Source organism: Morchella sextelata, assembly GCF_020137385.1.
Source record: "Morchella sextelata strain SCLS chromosome Unknown scls_23, whole genome shotgun sequence".
NCBI classification, from domain to species: Eukaryota; Fungi; Ascomycota; class Pezizomycetes; order Pezizales; family Morchellaceae; genus Morchella; species Morchella sextelata.
This window is the reverse complement of record NW_025408638.1, coordinates 453,204-468,732: the sequence shown is the minus strand read 5'-3', so window position 1 is coordinate 468,732 and position 15,529 is coordinate 453,204. Positions and strand designations below refer to the sequence as shown.

General features: G+C 43.5%; 3 protein-coding genes across 3 annotated transcripts; all 3 read right to left on the bottom strand.

The window, feature by feature from the left end:
- Nucleotides 1–1,644: 1,644 nt before the first annotated feature.
- H6S33_007358 (uncharacterized protein) lies at nucleotides 1,645–5,140 on the bottom strand (the record flags this gene model as incomplete). The annotated part of the gene is made up of 10 exons (XM_044838699.1): nucleotides 1,645–1,844; nucleotides 1,897–1,990; nucleotides 2,051–2,322; nucleotides 2,375–2,990; nucleotides 3,046–3,479; nucleotides 3,550–3,617; nucleotides 3,999–4,096; nucleotides 4,165–4,310; nucleotides 4,366–5,076; nucleotides 5,134–5,140. The coding sequence occupies 10 exons, from the start codon at nucleotides 5,138–5,140 to the stop codon at nucleotides 1,645–1,647; spliced, it is 2,646 nt and encodes an 881-aa protein (XP_044688894.1).
- Nucleotides 5,141–7,989: 2,849 nt separating this feature from the next.
- Nucleotides 7,990–8,649, bottom strand: H6S33_007357 (uncharacterized protein; the record flags this gene model as incomplete). The annotated part of the gene is made up of 2 exons (XM_044838698.1): nucleotides 7,990–8,083; nucleotides 8,132–8,649. 2 exons carry the CDS (start codon nucleotides 8,647–8,649, stop codon nucleotides 7,990–7,992), a joined length of 612 nt encoding a protein of 203 aa, XP_044688893.1.
- A 1,142-nt stretch (nucleotides 8,650–9,791) lies between these two features.
- H6S33_007356 (uncharacterized protein) lies at nucleotides 9,792–11,528 on the bottom strand (the record flags this gene model as incomplete). Its single annotated transcript, XM_044838697.1, has 4 exons — nucleotides 9,792–11,261; nucleotides 11,314–11,355; nucleotides 11,414–11,458; nucleotides 11,517–11,528. The coding sequence occupies 4 exons, from the start codon at nucleotides 11,526–11,528 to the stop codon at nucleotides 9,792–9,794; spliced, it is 1,569 nt and encodes a 522-aa protein (XP_044688892.1).
- Between the last annotated feature and the right edge of the window lie 4,001 nt (nucleotides 11,529–15,529).

Below are 15,529 nucleotides of genomic sequence, written 5' to 3'. Positions count from 1 at the left end.
AGCAGGTACATGTATGTACGTACATGACCTACATGTACATGTAGGTACATGTAGAGTACTCCCTCTACTCTAGTGTGCCTTTTTTCCATCGTCCAATTTCTCGGCCAGGCTAACCGTAATTGATTGTATACCGTCCAGCGCATTGAGGAATTACCATTCCTAATTTCCCATGCCCGGATTTGGTTGTGACTTGTTGCAAGGGCTCCGAGCACGGACACGTTTTCTTGGCTGTTCCTCGCTAGTGCCCGTTTGAATCGCGTGGACTCGCCGTGGGTGAACGCAATCCAGTCAAAGTTTAAAAGCTCAGTACCCTTGGAAAATCTTGTCTACCTATCTCAATGATGGCACCAGTGATAGGTGGTACTGCTTTAGCCCTGTAGGTACCTGTACTTTACCAATATGTTCACACAGTTTAAATGACGGAACTGGACTAAGGCCCTGTTCGGTCTCAAGGAAGGGTGATCTGCGAAAGAAAAATTCGAATAATCCGATTATTCAGCCTTCCATGGATTTTAATGACAATTGAAACTGAAGATTGTGGTTTTAGGTGCGCTCTCCATTCTGTAATCCATACATCAACTACTACCGTACGCCTGTCGGGATACATGTATGTGTTTCTTGCAACCTTATTTTCACGAATCACGATTTTCACGATGGATATATCTCATCCAATTGCTCGACCTGGAGTAAAAGAGTCGGAGCCAATAAATTATTTAATCCAGCAAGTATAGGTAGCTTAGCTAAAAATACCTGGGCATCATATTCGTCAATGAACAGAATTCTTAAATATATGTACCTAGTACGTACTCTACATAATGATGCTGAACATGTGTAGAAATCCTGTGTTGATTGAGTTTTCTATATTGGTTTCCACCATTTCTTGTAGTGCAATCGACACTGGCTTCTGTAGCTTCCATACGGTCCTGCAGATAATAGTACTGTGATACTGTTACTTTATAGTGTGAGCCACCCGAAGATCCTAAACACTTTTTCTGATATCAGTTCTTGTACACCCGCGGGAAAAAAGTGACGAAACAATGAGTGGCCACCAACAACGCGGTTAAGCAACAACCGTGACTTTTGAAGGGAGGCCATACAAGGTAGTAAATACACTTCAGAGGCCGTAGTATATGCTCTCTTTTTCATTTTGTAGTTAAAGTACTTCTTGTCATTAGGGCTCAAGTTAAGTGCAGGCATTGTTTCGTCACTTTTTCCCGCGGGTGTACTAGAACCCACAGTCGACAAGTATGTAATAGCATTACACATACTTTATATTCCCAAGTGTAAGTAATTAAGCCGCAAGATCAGTACGATGCTACATTGTTTTTTAAGACAGCTCAACTTCGCAAGATATGCTTCGAATGCGATATAATAATTTTGCTACAGTAGACCCTACTATGTGTCTAAGCAGAAAGAGAAAAATAGCATGATCTCCATACACTTGTGATATGACTAATTGAATTCCTTCTGCCCCATAACAGTCCGGGCTAGGGGTGTGCATCAACAACTTGTTTTATCACCCAGCGCTTGTCAGAACATAACTAAGGAATTTCTCTTGTTAGCTATTTGTGAATCTGAAGATGTATAGAAATTGGCGGTATCGGAACGATGACTGGCTGTCATTAGATGGCGACGATGCACTACTCACCTTGTTATAGCTCCCATTCGTTCACTCGTAAGCTTCAATGATAACTTCAACAATTCCTTGGCTACATCTGGTTCTTTATCTTGTAATGACCCCCAATTTCTTTGGTCAAGTACCCACGCAACAGTATCCTTCTCGGCAAACATGTTGGCGGTCCGATGTGTCTCTGAGAAGAACGGCAACTCTCCGCAAGTAGTTCCTGGTTATTATCAGATGTTGATTATCTTGTTTGGAGGTCAGGTGAGATTTACCAGCCACGATACTCTCAAAGAATTTTCCTTGTTCGAGATCATACTCAGCGACAAATATACCTTCTTCCAAAAGGTAGAATTCCGTGGATTTATCCTAATTTCCCTTAGCTTTAATTCTGAAAATACTGTATACCAAATTTGCGATATTTCTTACCCCTCTGCGAAAAAGAACAGTCCCTTCAGTATATTCTCTTCTCTGGAAGAATGGCACTGCTTTAAACCAGAAATCTTCGTTTTTATCGGTCATTTCTGAAAAAACCTGCAAGATCAAGGGTAGTGGCTGCTTAAAATTTTGCCACTTTGAAGGTTGGGCAGTCTCCTCGTCTTTGATGGTTGAAGTTGCTGCTTGATGGACCAAATTCCGCCGTGGCGAGCCAAGCGAAGCATCCACGCTAATTATGCCTGAGCTGGAATTATTTGGGACATCTGCGCACTTATTAATATGTTACTGATCATAATCGGAGCATGAATCTATTACCGAGATGTCTCGACTCATTATCACGCTCTCGCCTGATAATCTCATCGCGTTGGCGATAAAGTGCAGAAAGAAATTCATTTTCACATGACTCGAGTGCTGCATTTAAATCTTCGAATACTTGCAATTTATCGTTATCACCCCAAAGCCCGACTGCCCTCAACCCCCTCCCAACCTCATCGTCTGGTTTCACCCCTGATAGAATCATTTCTACTTTACGAGCACCCAGCAGCCTGCGCATTCGAGTAAATGCTTCTGCCGCCGAAAAATCGATTCCGGTGACATTTCCGACGTCAATGATTAGATATCGTATTGGTTGAACTTCAAAGTTCTGCTCTTTGAGCAGATTTCGGATCGTGTTCTCGACAGAGGAAATAGTACCAAAGAAAATATATCCGGCAAGTTTGTATACTTGAATTTGGCGGCCGACTTGACGCAAAAATCGTTGCTGAATGGGATGACGCCGTACCGTCGAGCGGGCAAAAACCCCGGAATATGCAGCACGAATTGCAGACTTTTGTGATGTCTGAACGACAAAGGACATGCAAGCCAGGATTATTCCAATCACGATACCAATAACAAAATCCCATGCGCCCATTGTAATAACAATTATGCAGATCTGACAGATTAGCAATCATCAAAAGCGAGAGTCGGCCAAAAGAATAATTACTTACCGTAAGATACTCAAGCCTGGATAACTTGCCCCATGTATCATAGAGCGCTTCACGCAAGAGCTCGATGCCAAGTAAGAAAATAAGTGCTCCGACAACCATGATTGGTATGTATCCAATTACTGAAGGTCCAATCATCATGATACCAGCGGTTCCCAGAGCGAGCATAACACCCGCAACTCTGCTATCACCTCCACTTCGGATGAATAGTATACTGTTAGTATACACAAGGTAGTTCTGGATACTACCAAGAAGGCCGGAAAGTGCGTTTGACACTCCATGTGCAATGAGTTCTCTGTCTACATCAACATTATCTTCCCCAGTAGACACTCCCAAGGCGGGAACATTGATAGGGACATGGAGTATTCCAAAGAAGGTCAGAGCAAACATGGCGGGTACTGTGCTAAGCAATGCTCTCCAATCCACTTCCTTAAAATCTAGAAAAACTCAAAGATTAGATGAATTCTCTGGTTGGGAGCAGAGCAACAGGATTCAAGGGTTGCTTACCATAGAGAGTATAAAAGTGCCAAAACGGTACGTTGTCTGCAGGGGCGTCGAACAGCCACCCATTCTCTCTAAGACTAACGATGTTAAGTTGCGGTACTACTGCGACGACAATAAAAAAAAGTGCGGGGATAAAAAGAAAATATAAAGGCACAAATAGCGGCCATTTGATAAACTTTTGACAGAATATCAGGAACACGGCCAGAAATAATGGTATGGTCCAAAGTGCAAAAGTCGATGGATCAATGAGTTTATATAATGTTGACAGATCGTAATTCAGGTTACCCTCAAGTCTGGCAGAAACCTCAAGGCCTGTTGCAACAAGAAACCATCCGACGCCACCTATACAGCCAACTAAAATATGCCTCGGGAAGAACCCAATCAATGAACCAAGCCTCATGGTACCAAGTCCGAAGAATACCACGCCTGTGAGAATGGAGCTTAAGGCATACGAAACAACCGTGGTTGCCAAGACACTTTTGGGATTATCTTCACCAACCCGGTTGAGGATTGTAATAGCCATCTTATGGAAAAAAGGCACAACCTCAATCTAAGATGAATTAGCTAAAATCCAGGAGATGAGGAAGCAGAATGAAAATTCATGAAAGAAAGACTTACCATCTCTGAACCTACTCCACCCTTGAATACACTTCCGCCGCATGAATACACAAGCTGCGAAACTATGCAGCTCACGTAAAATATCGAGAGACCATCTGGACCCAAATTGTTGAAAATATCATGACCCAGCGGAAATAAGATCATCCCTATTAAGTTATCAGTCGTTGAGATGCATGATCCAAGATAAGTGCCCATCCATACCGTACGATAGTCCGTCCAAAATATTCAAAAGTAGTCCTAAGAATACGGCGGGAAGGCATTTTGTCGTTTTAACTACTCCCTTTTCCCACAATTCTTTCTTATTCCACGTCTTGTAGTGGAATACGCTTCTTATCGCCTGTAACCCTTTTGCACTGGGCCAAGTGATTACCTTTTTGATATTAATGCTCGACACTGGTCGAAATGGATCTCGGGTTTGGTTATCATCGTTCCTAGAGATAGTGTCATAGACTCTCCTCTGGATACTTTCGGGGTGTGCTTTTGGAAGCAGTGATGACTGCTCGGTCAACGGTGGGCAGACAGAGACGATATCGTCCAACATCGATTGGCCTTCAGAAGAGGCTGGCTTGTCTTCAGCCTCTGAGTCGGTTTTTGGAGGCGAGCTCCGTAGCAGATGCGTCAGATATGACTTTCCCCTTGTGCCCGCCAGCTCGTCTGGCGTCGTAGGTTCAGACACTTCGTTTATAACATCTGCGCTTCTTAATTGAAGAAACGCGCGATTGTTTGCCCTGCTAAAGCTGCCTGGCAAGAAACCACCCTCGAAATTGTGGTTTGAGTGAGATGAAGGCAAAGTTCGAGGCGGTGTACCATTGTGAATAGAATTGACATCCGAAAGCACTAGATTTGCAAGTTCGGCGGTGTGCTCACGAACGCCTGATGAAGAATACTGTGGCCAGAGAGACTTATCGATGTCTGTGATTCACTTTCATTAGTAACCCTCGAATTGCCCTCCGAAAAATAAGAAGGTACCAACCATTTTGCGAATCATGATAAGAGCTATGAAAAAAGGAACGAGAATTTTGTTTTCCTAACTGAGTTGGCGGAGACGGTGGCGATCTCGAAATGGGGACGGAGTTTGAATCAAATGTCAACCTGCGCCGTGGTTTGGGTCGAGGCGTTCCAAATTCCAGATCACCTTCGCGATTCTTTTGTTGCCGCTGTGATTCTAGTGGCGGCAGTGTACCCGAGATTGAACTGGAAGAATTCCTCCTGGGATATGATGACGAAAACATATTTTGTTCAAAGAACCTACGCACAGCGACTACTTTAGTTCCACGGGAGACAAAACCTGTCTACAGACAATGTTGAAGCCCAGCCTGAGCTGCTGTCCAGCTGTGAGAGTTGGGAGATTTCGAATTACGTCAATTTGTGGGAAGTGAGGGAAGAAAGGCAACTTCGCTCATGGAGAAAAAAACAGAAAAGACCTAAGCAGAAAGAGGGTAGCTAGCAAATTTACGTGAGTCAATAAGCTGTGGCTACCTATGAGAATTCTCAATCGAAATTGAAGCACGCAGAGGAGGAAACTGGCAAGTTGCGGTTGGGCTGAGTTATATATGGGGACCAGGCACTTGTAGATACATGTATGCGGAGGACAAAAATATGGGTAATAATATTCTTATCGTTGGCGTATCCGAGGTGGACATTTCAAGGATATTCATCTAGCTAGAGTGAAGAGTCTGTATGTCGGAAAGTGCAACACGCGGAGGCAAGAAGCTTATGGAATAATCCTCGTGGGACCTCCTACGGAGTGAAAGTTGGAGTTATTCTTTTGACTGGTGCATGTGCGCTGGGGAAGACAACTGGTTGATGCATACCCTACCCGGACGAAAAAACGGTTCGGGACGTCAATTTTCATGTCTCAGGGGCACGTTATTTTCCTTGCGAGTCGCCACCAATAATACCTTTTGTGCTCTTTCAAGGAGCTCCAACTACAAATACAAGGAGTTAAACTCAGTCTCTAGCCCTAAAAAAAAAAAAAAGCCAACTTGTTGGCAGAGAAGACAAGGCGTGTGTCGCTTAACACCTCCAAGATGCTGCAACGCCATGCAGCCTGATTGACAATCATGAGCCTGGATTCATTCCGTATTCCCGCAGTGGCATTGCGTGCCGCCTACTTCTATCAAGGTAAAAAAAATCAATACATATGCGGGCCCCTAAAGTACTACTCTACTACCGCAAAATCTCAGGAATAACGAAACGAACTGGACTGGAATATTGGGCTTCGGATTGGTCAAATGCTTGTTGAGCCTCAATCCGACAGACCCAAAGCGTAACTTTTGGTCGTCTTGACCAATGGGTAAGTGGTATTCCAGCCCAGTTCGTTTCGTTATTCCTGAGATTCTGCGGTACGCGTTGCAAATACCGATGATATTCGACCACTTATCACTACATGTATCCCTTTGTTTGTTTTCACACTGCCGGTCGCGATAAACTAAGTTGCAGACATTGATGTCAGTAAAACCCTAACCCTGAATTCAGATTTTTAATTATATTTGACATGGTTTGCGTAACGTCTCAACATGTTATTCTTACGAATCCGGGAAGCGTCTAAATATCGCTGGATAGCTAGATTAGAGTGTGTACTGTTAATTGCACCGGATTACATTCCTGGCCTGTCACGTCTCAGCACCAAAACTACACAATTTCTCGTCTTTTGATGTTAAGCATTACCGGCATGCGTCGTACGAAACATCCTTTCCTGAAAGCGTTTCGGTGTTGGCGCTGCCTGATCCAACCTGCTAAGACTGACTTCTATTCGGCAGTTATTCCATGACGTTTGAGGGAACGGTATATATCTATTTAGTTATGATTTTCGGCATACTGTGTCCGTCATTCTTCACGGGAATACTAGCCGGCGCCATGTGTGTATGGCTACTATTTCTCTTCCCAGTAACACTGCCGGTGGTCTAGGATTTACCCCACAATGAGGAACGACACTGGAGTGACCACAAAAGTCTGGGAACGACACTACCGGCACAGATGTAAACATGTAGGTATACGTACTTATACATCTAGAGTACATTAACTTCCCCCCAGGCGGTCTTCCTCTCCTAGGACCATGTTGCAGTAGAATTTCCCAGTTCAAATTCGGAATATCTGGTTGGTAGATGGGGGAACTCGGAGCCAATTAGATTACCACAACACATAGCTGGTTCTGCATATGTTCGTGCAAAATCAACTAAAAAGTGAATTTCAAGGGTACGTATATGATGTATGTACATAGTACGTCGGCTGTGCGACGCTTTCGATCAGATACAGTACTCTCATCTTCTTAATAGAGTATCAAGTGAATATAAGTACGTGTACTTACCAATATATATGCACTTCATAAGTTTGAATAAAACGGCAGTTGTGCAACTTTGTGCTGTGAGCTCGAGACGCACGCATTTAAACGTCTAGATACGTGTAGTGATCTTTAATGTTTTTGAGAAGTATTTCTTCATGATTAGCTGGAAATAGGTTGCTAGGAGCGGGTGAGTAAATCATAAAATTTCTCTTTTAAATTGATGTTTCTTCATATTATTGAATGCCTGCAGCAGTCAATTTCTAACTATAAACTCCGTATGACTCCAACAGGCCTATGGCCGGGCCATAGTCTTAAATGTAATAACGGAAAAAATTGATACATGTACATGTAGTATCAGTAAGATGTGGTAAGTGGCAGGTTGCTCACCCCCCCATGTTTTGTTAATGCCCTCAATCTCGCAATATCAGACACACCAGCCATTAAAAACGCCCATTTGTTGAAAGAGCCTGCGTACTTCACTTTTGTTCAATAAAACCTGAATGATTAACATACTGGAGATCTAGACGTGAAATCCTATTCTAGTTAAGTTTCTGCAGAAATCCTTGCGTTATCAACCTTTCTACATCCCCTTGTCGTACAAAAAACTGACTGTTCTTGGTGAGAGTGATGGCGCTAAAACTGGTTAGCATTGGCGTTCAAATCAAGCTTGCGAATCCTTACCCATATTCTGTCTGAATCTCACCGGCATCCTTCAATACTCGAACATCGATGAATAAATCTCTCGGTGGTTCCAACGATCCTGTCAAATCAATGTCTGTCCACTGTCCTTTATATGCTGCCAATAAGTCACTATATTGCCTTGCGTATTCTGCCTCCTCAGGACTTAGGGAGCTTGTGTTTACTCCATCAGCAGCACCCAAAACCCCAGAGGTATTTCCTCCTCCTCCACTCGCACCACCTAATCCCCCACCTTCCTCGTCCGATCTTTTGCCTGTGCCTTGTTGTATTTGCTCCAGCAAATCACTCCCATTCCAACACATCTCCTCAATCTTGTCTGATCTGACCCGATGGTACGCCAGAAGACAACGCTTGTTTCTGCGCATACATAAGTGTCGAACCAAGAGAGAACATGCTGTGGCTGGGTCCTCTGAAGGGTTAAAATGTCCATCGAACGGCTCTAGCATCTCGGTGACATCCCGATCGAGGTCTCGCACTTCACGAGTCACGGCCCGAACCATCTCTGCTTGAAACGGGGGAAGGTGAACAAGTGACTGTGTCCGCTTGGCATGTTGAACCTATTGTGGGCTACTTTCAGGGTAGGGCCTTTTTAATGGGAATTGATAAACTAACGTACCAACTTCAGGCCAAGGTCCCCGTACATTGTATTATCACGCTCGTGTGTTGGTAATAGTAATAGGGAAGTATTAGTAGAAGTATACAGTAGTATGGATGTGAGGGGTGGTTTGCAAGGTAGAAAGACGCGTGCAGCGGTCTTGGTGAGTGGCGTACATTAACTCGCATACAACACTCTCTCTGCAGGATTGCCCGAGAGAAGTGGCACACGTTGCCAAGGAACATTTGCACATAAACATAATACCTAGTCTAATATAATAATAAAGTAACGAACTGTTGGTCCGGGATCAACAACTGGATTTTCCTAGTTAGTAAAGGATGTAGTTCCTGACTGAGCACGACCACCACTCTTTATTTCTTTTACAACCGTAAAAGAATTTAAAGTGCAGGTTCGCTCGACCATTTCGGGAGCTTCCATCATAAGGGTTGATTCCCACATGCGGCCTTTCTCATACACTGTAAGTTCTCGGTTGAAAGGCATTATTCGGATTGATCATTGACGGAGTATCATGAACCACCTGAATATATAAAAAAGGATGAAATGCAAATAAATGGAAGAAAGGCCCATCTATGGACAGAAATCGAAATAGGAAGGACAATCAGCACTCAACCACCAGAAGATATGAACTTGAAAAAAGGAGAAAAGTTGAACAATAAACGAATAATGGATGCATATGCTGACGAAGAGTGTTAAATGACCCAGCGGCCAGAGAAGTAAGTATTCAGACCTACATGTAGCCATAAAAAATGAAACTGACAGAGATAGATAGCAGAAAAATAAAGAAAGGAAAAATGAAAGGAAATAAAGGAAATAAAATAAAATGAGAACCGAAAAACTTTCCAAGAGACACATTATTTAGGAAGAAAGGAACAGTCATCCGTGCTTGCATAGGACATGTAATCCTCAATTCTTTGGTTTAAAGCTATCCTACCCAACGAGCCCCTATTCTCCGAGCTTACTGTGATTGGTATTGAACGAGGTCTTCGGTCAAAACACATCTGCAATCTTGTATTCAAAAGTCCAAGTTTATTGCAACCACTCATCGTAACGGAATTGGTCTTCATCGTGGCCAATTTCTCCAGTTACGCTCCACGGTTCCTGATTATCCAAGAAGCCTTGCATGCTTTGGTCATATCCAGGTAATTTCCTGACATCAAATCTTGGATTAATGCCACTCCCATCAAGGTGGTTGATGGGTTCTGAGGGAACTCCACCATCTGGGAAATGCATATCGGGTATTTGACTGCCGGTTGCAGCTGCGAATAGACGGTCAATATCGAATTGACTAGGCTCGTAATTACCTTCATCGATAAATTCGCTAGACAACATATCATCCTCACCAATGTTTTGCAATCGGCAGTTGTTGTATGGGCTGACACGAACTGACTCATCCCCGAGTAAAGCAGGGTCAACTTTCGAATTATCATGGAGATTTTGGAAAACAGACTGCAAGCTATATCCATCAACTGAGTCCATTTGATAAAGCCTATTCTGATTCATTACACCCATTGGGGCTTGAGTCTTCCGAATCGTCACATCTTCAATTATTGCTGGGTGCATTGGGTGAGAAATCGGGGTTGTGGAGTTGGCGCGTACTGTGGTTTGATAATATTGCCCGCTCATGTCTGTGCTGCCCATGCACATTGGAGGCGTCTTTCCTGGATTGTTGTGAGTGAAGGAAGATCTCTGGGCCCCGCCTTCCATGTGGTCGTAACATAAGCCCATATAGCCATTGATGGGATTTCCCACACTTTGAGCTTGACCTAAAACCTTCTGATTCTTCTTTCCACCCCGTGGGTTTTTCCGTGCCCGAGAACCCCCTACCGTTGTTGCATAATCATCTTCCTCGGCATAAGGCTCATTATCACTTGCTCCAATATCGTCAACACTTTTGGAGTCTTTTCTTTTCTTCGAATTCTGAGCTTTGCTGGGGGAGAACTTGTACCCAGGGTGTGCCGCTTGGTGATTACTCCGTTCGATCTTTGCCAATTCGTTATATTTATCTCTAATTGCTGCGGGCTCAAGGGGCCAACTCTCACCACTAACGGATGAGACGACTTGATGGTTATTCTGAAGACACCACAACTTCGTACGCTCTGCAAATGCAGAGCGATATAGCATAAAACTGTTCATAGGCCGTGTGACATATCCTCCACGTTTTTCAACTTCTTGCCTGCGGACCTCTGCACTTCGATGAACCCAGCATTCCATGTTTCTTATTGGCAGGTCATGATAGTCCCTGGTGAGTTCACTCAAAGACTTTGTCAATTTGGGTAATTTCGGTTTATCTGCTTTTTCTCCGGTGCCTTTGCGCTTTCTCGCAACTCTGCAGACCCTGGCAACCTTCATGGGCTCGCCATTTAAACCGCTTTTAGTGGTGATCGAAGATTTATGGTTGGTTACTCTACTAATGTCGATTCCCATACTACGAGTCCGTGTCTGGGGAGTATGTATCACCGGCGATACTATTTGATCTGGATTTTGGGGATTAATATACTTTAAATCAGTTAGCCAGTTGCCCATACTTCTTATCATCGTGGAAACTCACTTCTCCGCCTGTTGGAGAGAATTGATCTCGAAAGTAGCCATCCTATTTGCAGGTTTATATTAGGAAGTTGAATACATCCCAAGTTGATTATTTGACTCACAGTTAAGTCATGATATCCACTATTTACTAAACCATAATCATCATTCTATATCATTTGATGTCAGATCACTCATACTAGCTGTCTGAGGTGTGGTAATACTGACCAATAAATCCATATTGAGTTGGGTGTCTATCCGGGATGGTAGACCTACCATTGCACTCGATGTCATGTTTTCCTAAAAAAAAAAAAAAAAGACAGAAGGTTTATTTTCAGTGACTATGAAGACCGAAGAAACATGAGAAGAATTTACACACGTTGGATTGATATTTACCTCCCTCTTGTTCTTCGTATTCTCCAATGCTATATTGTGCCTTATCTTGAAGGAAACTATTTTCTTCGTTGAATGTCCCCTCTAGAACCGTACTGGGGGACCGGAAGTACGGTTGCCTTTCAGAGGATAGATAGGTTTTCTCTGATTGTAGCTGTCTGGGATAAGAATGGTGTGATTCCTTCGTTGGTGCGTCGGCGAGGTGATTGGTGTTAAAAGGCAGCTCTAATTTAACGTTTGATGAAGATGTTGGTGATAGATGTTTTGCTGTGACCTTCATGAGCGCTGTCAGGGTATCCCTGCTGAGTATCATCAATCTATCTGTTTTGCTAATAAATTTGGTAGTCGTAACGTATTCCGTGATCAAGCTGACATTGACTTATTTTCGGAGCGTACGCATGGATCGTTCGGCACAGGGCTGTTGGTGAAGAACGGTGCCCGACCTGGGATGGACAGCAATATAAAAGGGCAGCCCTAGAGCGGCAGGCTACTGCAAGGGAACGGAGTTTGGTTATTGAGTTACGGAACTAGTAAACTACGCTAACGTGACATATGCCTCTTTGTCACGAGAGACGCTGTTGAGATATGCGGTGCAGTTCAAGGGCGTCCAAGGATAGCGTTTGACGAAGTTCCTGATTCCCTGGCGATGATAGTTCCAGCTTGTCTACGAAGACCTTAATTCTGTTCAAAACAGTGATCTAGACTCCCCAGAAGGATATTATCCGTCCGAATTACAATTATCTCTAAGTCTAGATAATCCAAAATTTAGTTTTGTAGACCAAACGACGATCGAAGGTACAACTATATGTGTTGTCTATCTTTGCATAATAAGATGGAGAGAGAGTTAAAGTAAACGAACCCTCGTATATCAAAAATGTTCGTTGAGGTACGATATAATCCTAATAATTGCCAGTCAGCGGAAAGTTGCGATGGTACTGGCTAGACGCTTGAATTACGCAGGCCAACAGGGAATGCGAACAAACATGCGTGCACAACCTTCGAGATGTGATACTTCGGATACCCTTTGTTCGTTACTAGTAAGAAGCCTTTGAGGGTTCGGAGATAGGAATCTCTGATGAGAGAAGGCCTAGGCAGTCTGCGAAGTTCTAGCAGTTGACGAAGTTCTTTGTTCTTCCACAGTAACGGCAAGCAGGGCTACATGTACCCAGAATCTAACTATGTAGAAGACTAGTCCATCAAGAGAACGAGAGGGCATGTGTCGTTAGTGAAGGTGTGCTTGGTAAAAGGTACTTGAGAAAGCTGAGAAAGGTCGTGTGATTGCCACTTGATGTTAGGAAGCTTTTAAAAATATTTTATGCGGCCATCTACATCGTAAGTTACATGTATACTTTTCGGCTGAATAGTTAGTTTAATACTAGCATATTTAGACGGGTAACTATTAACGTATGTGGGTTTTCTAATCCGGCATCACATCGCTAAAATGAAGCTTGAGACCTGGGGATCGTTTTGTTTTGGTACATATTGCCCCGAGAGCCTGGTTCCCGACCCAGCAAACTGGATTCAATTCGATGTGCTATCGGACACGGATTTCTCGTAAAACACTAAGTTAGCACGGAAATTGCAAGAAAGCATTGATATAGACTAGCGAGTGCCCGTTCGGCACAATCAGCGACGATCATACGTTCTGCTACTCCACTTGAGGGAGATTGCATGCATATCTCGCACAGAAGCATACAGCGATGGACTGCTTTGCAGTAGTGGGGGAAGCAAACCATGGTACCGTTACCGCTTCTGCAGGGTAATGTGCGAACAAGCAATACAGAACACAAGAAATACCTGACACACTGGCTCGCGCATGGAAGATTCTTGGGGGTTTCTGGAGAAGGCAGGTGCACGCCATGATGTACCGGTTTCTTGCATGTGCACGGCGCATGCATCCAGACCTCTGGGAACAGGAGTATATCTATGAGGCTTTCAGGTGCGTGCACCGAAGGTTTCCCGCTTATAGCCTGTGTAGTTTTCGGCTACGGTGTGAAATCATTGGCAGTTGCATACGCCAGTTATGGAAAAGCGGCCGGGACAAGACATCTACATGTTCAACTCATCTAGTACACTCTGGAGTACTGCGGTAGGTACATATATCTACATATGTATCTAATTAATCAAAAAGGGAATTACATCAAAATACACCCCCAGTATTATAACATGCGCAAGCAGAGCACCACGGCTACTGAATAAGACATGTATACATGTACATATCTACCCTTGCTGTTTTATTAATATAAGAGTCAAAACTCAGGACTTAGCGTATTTGCAAATCTGTTTTCTCACAATCAGGAAACTAGCTTTCCTTCTCCAGCAAAAATCGTTTAAATAATCTGTGCGCTGATACCTACAATTTCCTGGCATAGTCTCTGCGGGTACCTCACGCCTCTATTTCTGCAGTAAGGTTAAAAATGGCACATAGATGGTGTAATAATCTATGATCAACATTTTTTGTTCGGGCACTATGTTGACCGATGCCCCCTGGTCTCATTTTCAATCATACGTGATCACTCGCTAGCAACTATGTCTTGGCAAAAACCATATGTAGGCTAGGCACGCCCGACCGGTGACCGTTTCAAATCTTGGCAACCGCTTCCGTCCTAACCGCAGATTGATACATTCACGGTACCATTTCTTGTACGAGATATACGCAAACATAAAGCGATTCTATCAATACCCGGCCGCGCGCAATGGCACTGAATGACTCCCCGGACTTGCTTCATATCGTCTCAAATGCATACGTGCTACATGTGCTAAGTACGTACATATATTTACATGTATTTCCTTTGCAGCTTATATAATACGCCATGCATGCGTTTTGCGTATTCGGTCTGATGTGCTACATTGTAGACGGCACCTTTGTTCATTCTGACTTCAGCCTCCGCAGCTGACTAGCGTCGAACTATAGAAACATGTACTCTAGTTATGATTTTCCGAAGGGCATAGGAGTAAATGTTTTATCCATAAGATAGAACCCTAGGTATCAACGACGCATTTGCCACTACATGTAGCTAATGGCTACATACCATTCATATCCTCGTCTGTAAAGATTAAAACGAAGTTGCTCAGTAGACGCCTTCACGGGGGTATGGTTCTCACGGGGGTATGGTGCAACGTTCAAGAACATCAAAAATGAGCATGGAGAATTCGAGAAAAATCAATAGAAGTCCTTATTTTTGCACAGGGAATTGTATCTATAAGCTTTATTTGCTGATATTCCTCGTAATTTTTGTGCCCATTTTTTGTGCCCATTTTTGTCGTTCTTAGTTGTTGCACCATACCCCGTGAGCACCATACCCCAGTGAAGGCGTCTAGTAGGCAACTTTTACTCGGTAATAAACCTAACCCATATTCCGTGAACCTTTTGCTGTAAAGTCACCTTCTGTGGCCCCCCCCCCCCCCCCCCAAAATCTATTTTTCCATATATTCAGATTTAATTTCATCCACACTGAACTTGTTAAGAACTTCTGGAGTACAACAGTAACAAGCGTGCCTAGTGAAGTTTGTCCTACATAACCTTAATACATGTAGTTAATCTGTAGTAACAATTGAAGCCTATCAGACCTAATATGCAAACAAAGCTGAATTGCCTACGCTGCCAAGGCTCCATACAAACCTTCTCCCCAAAGCCACAATGATCTCAAACTATAAAACATGCCGTTCCCGCAAATATCGTGGCAGGGTTCACGGGCGCGGTCCAATCCGATGTTGGGTCTTAAATTAATAATTTAGGCAGTATCGATTATATGTCGCTTGAACATAAATTTACTTAGGACTTCTGTATGGTAGTGGTAGTAAAAAATTCCTACATTTAAGTTATTAAGGCTGGATGATGAGCAACT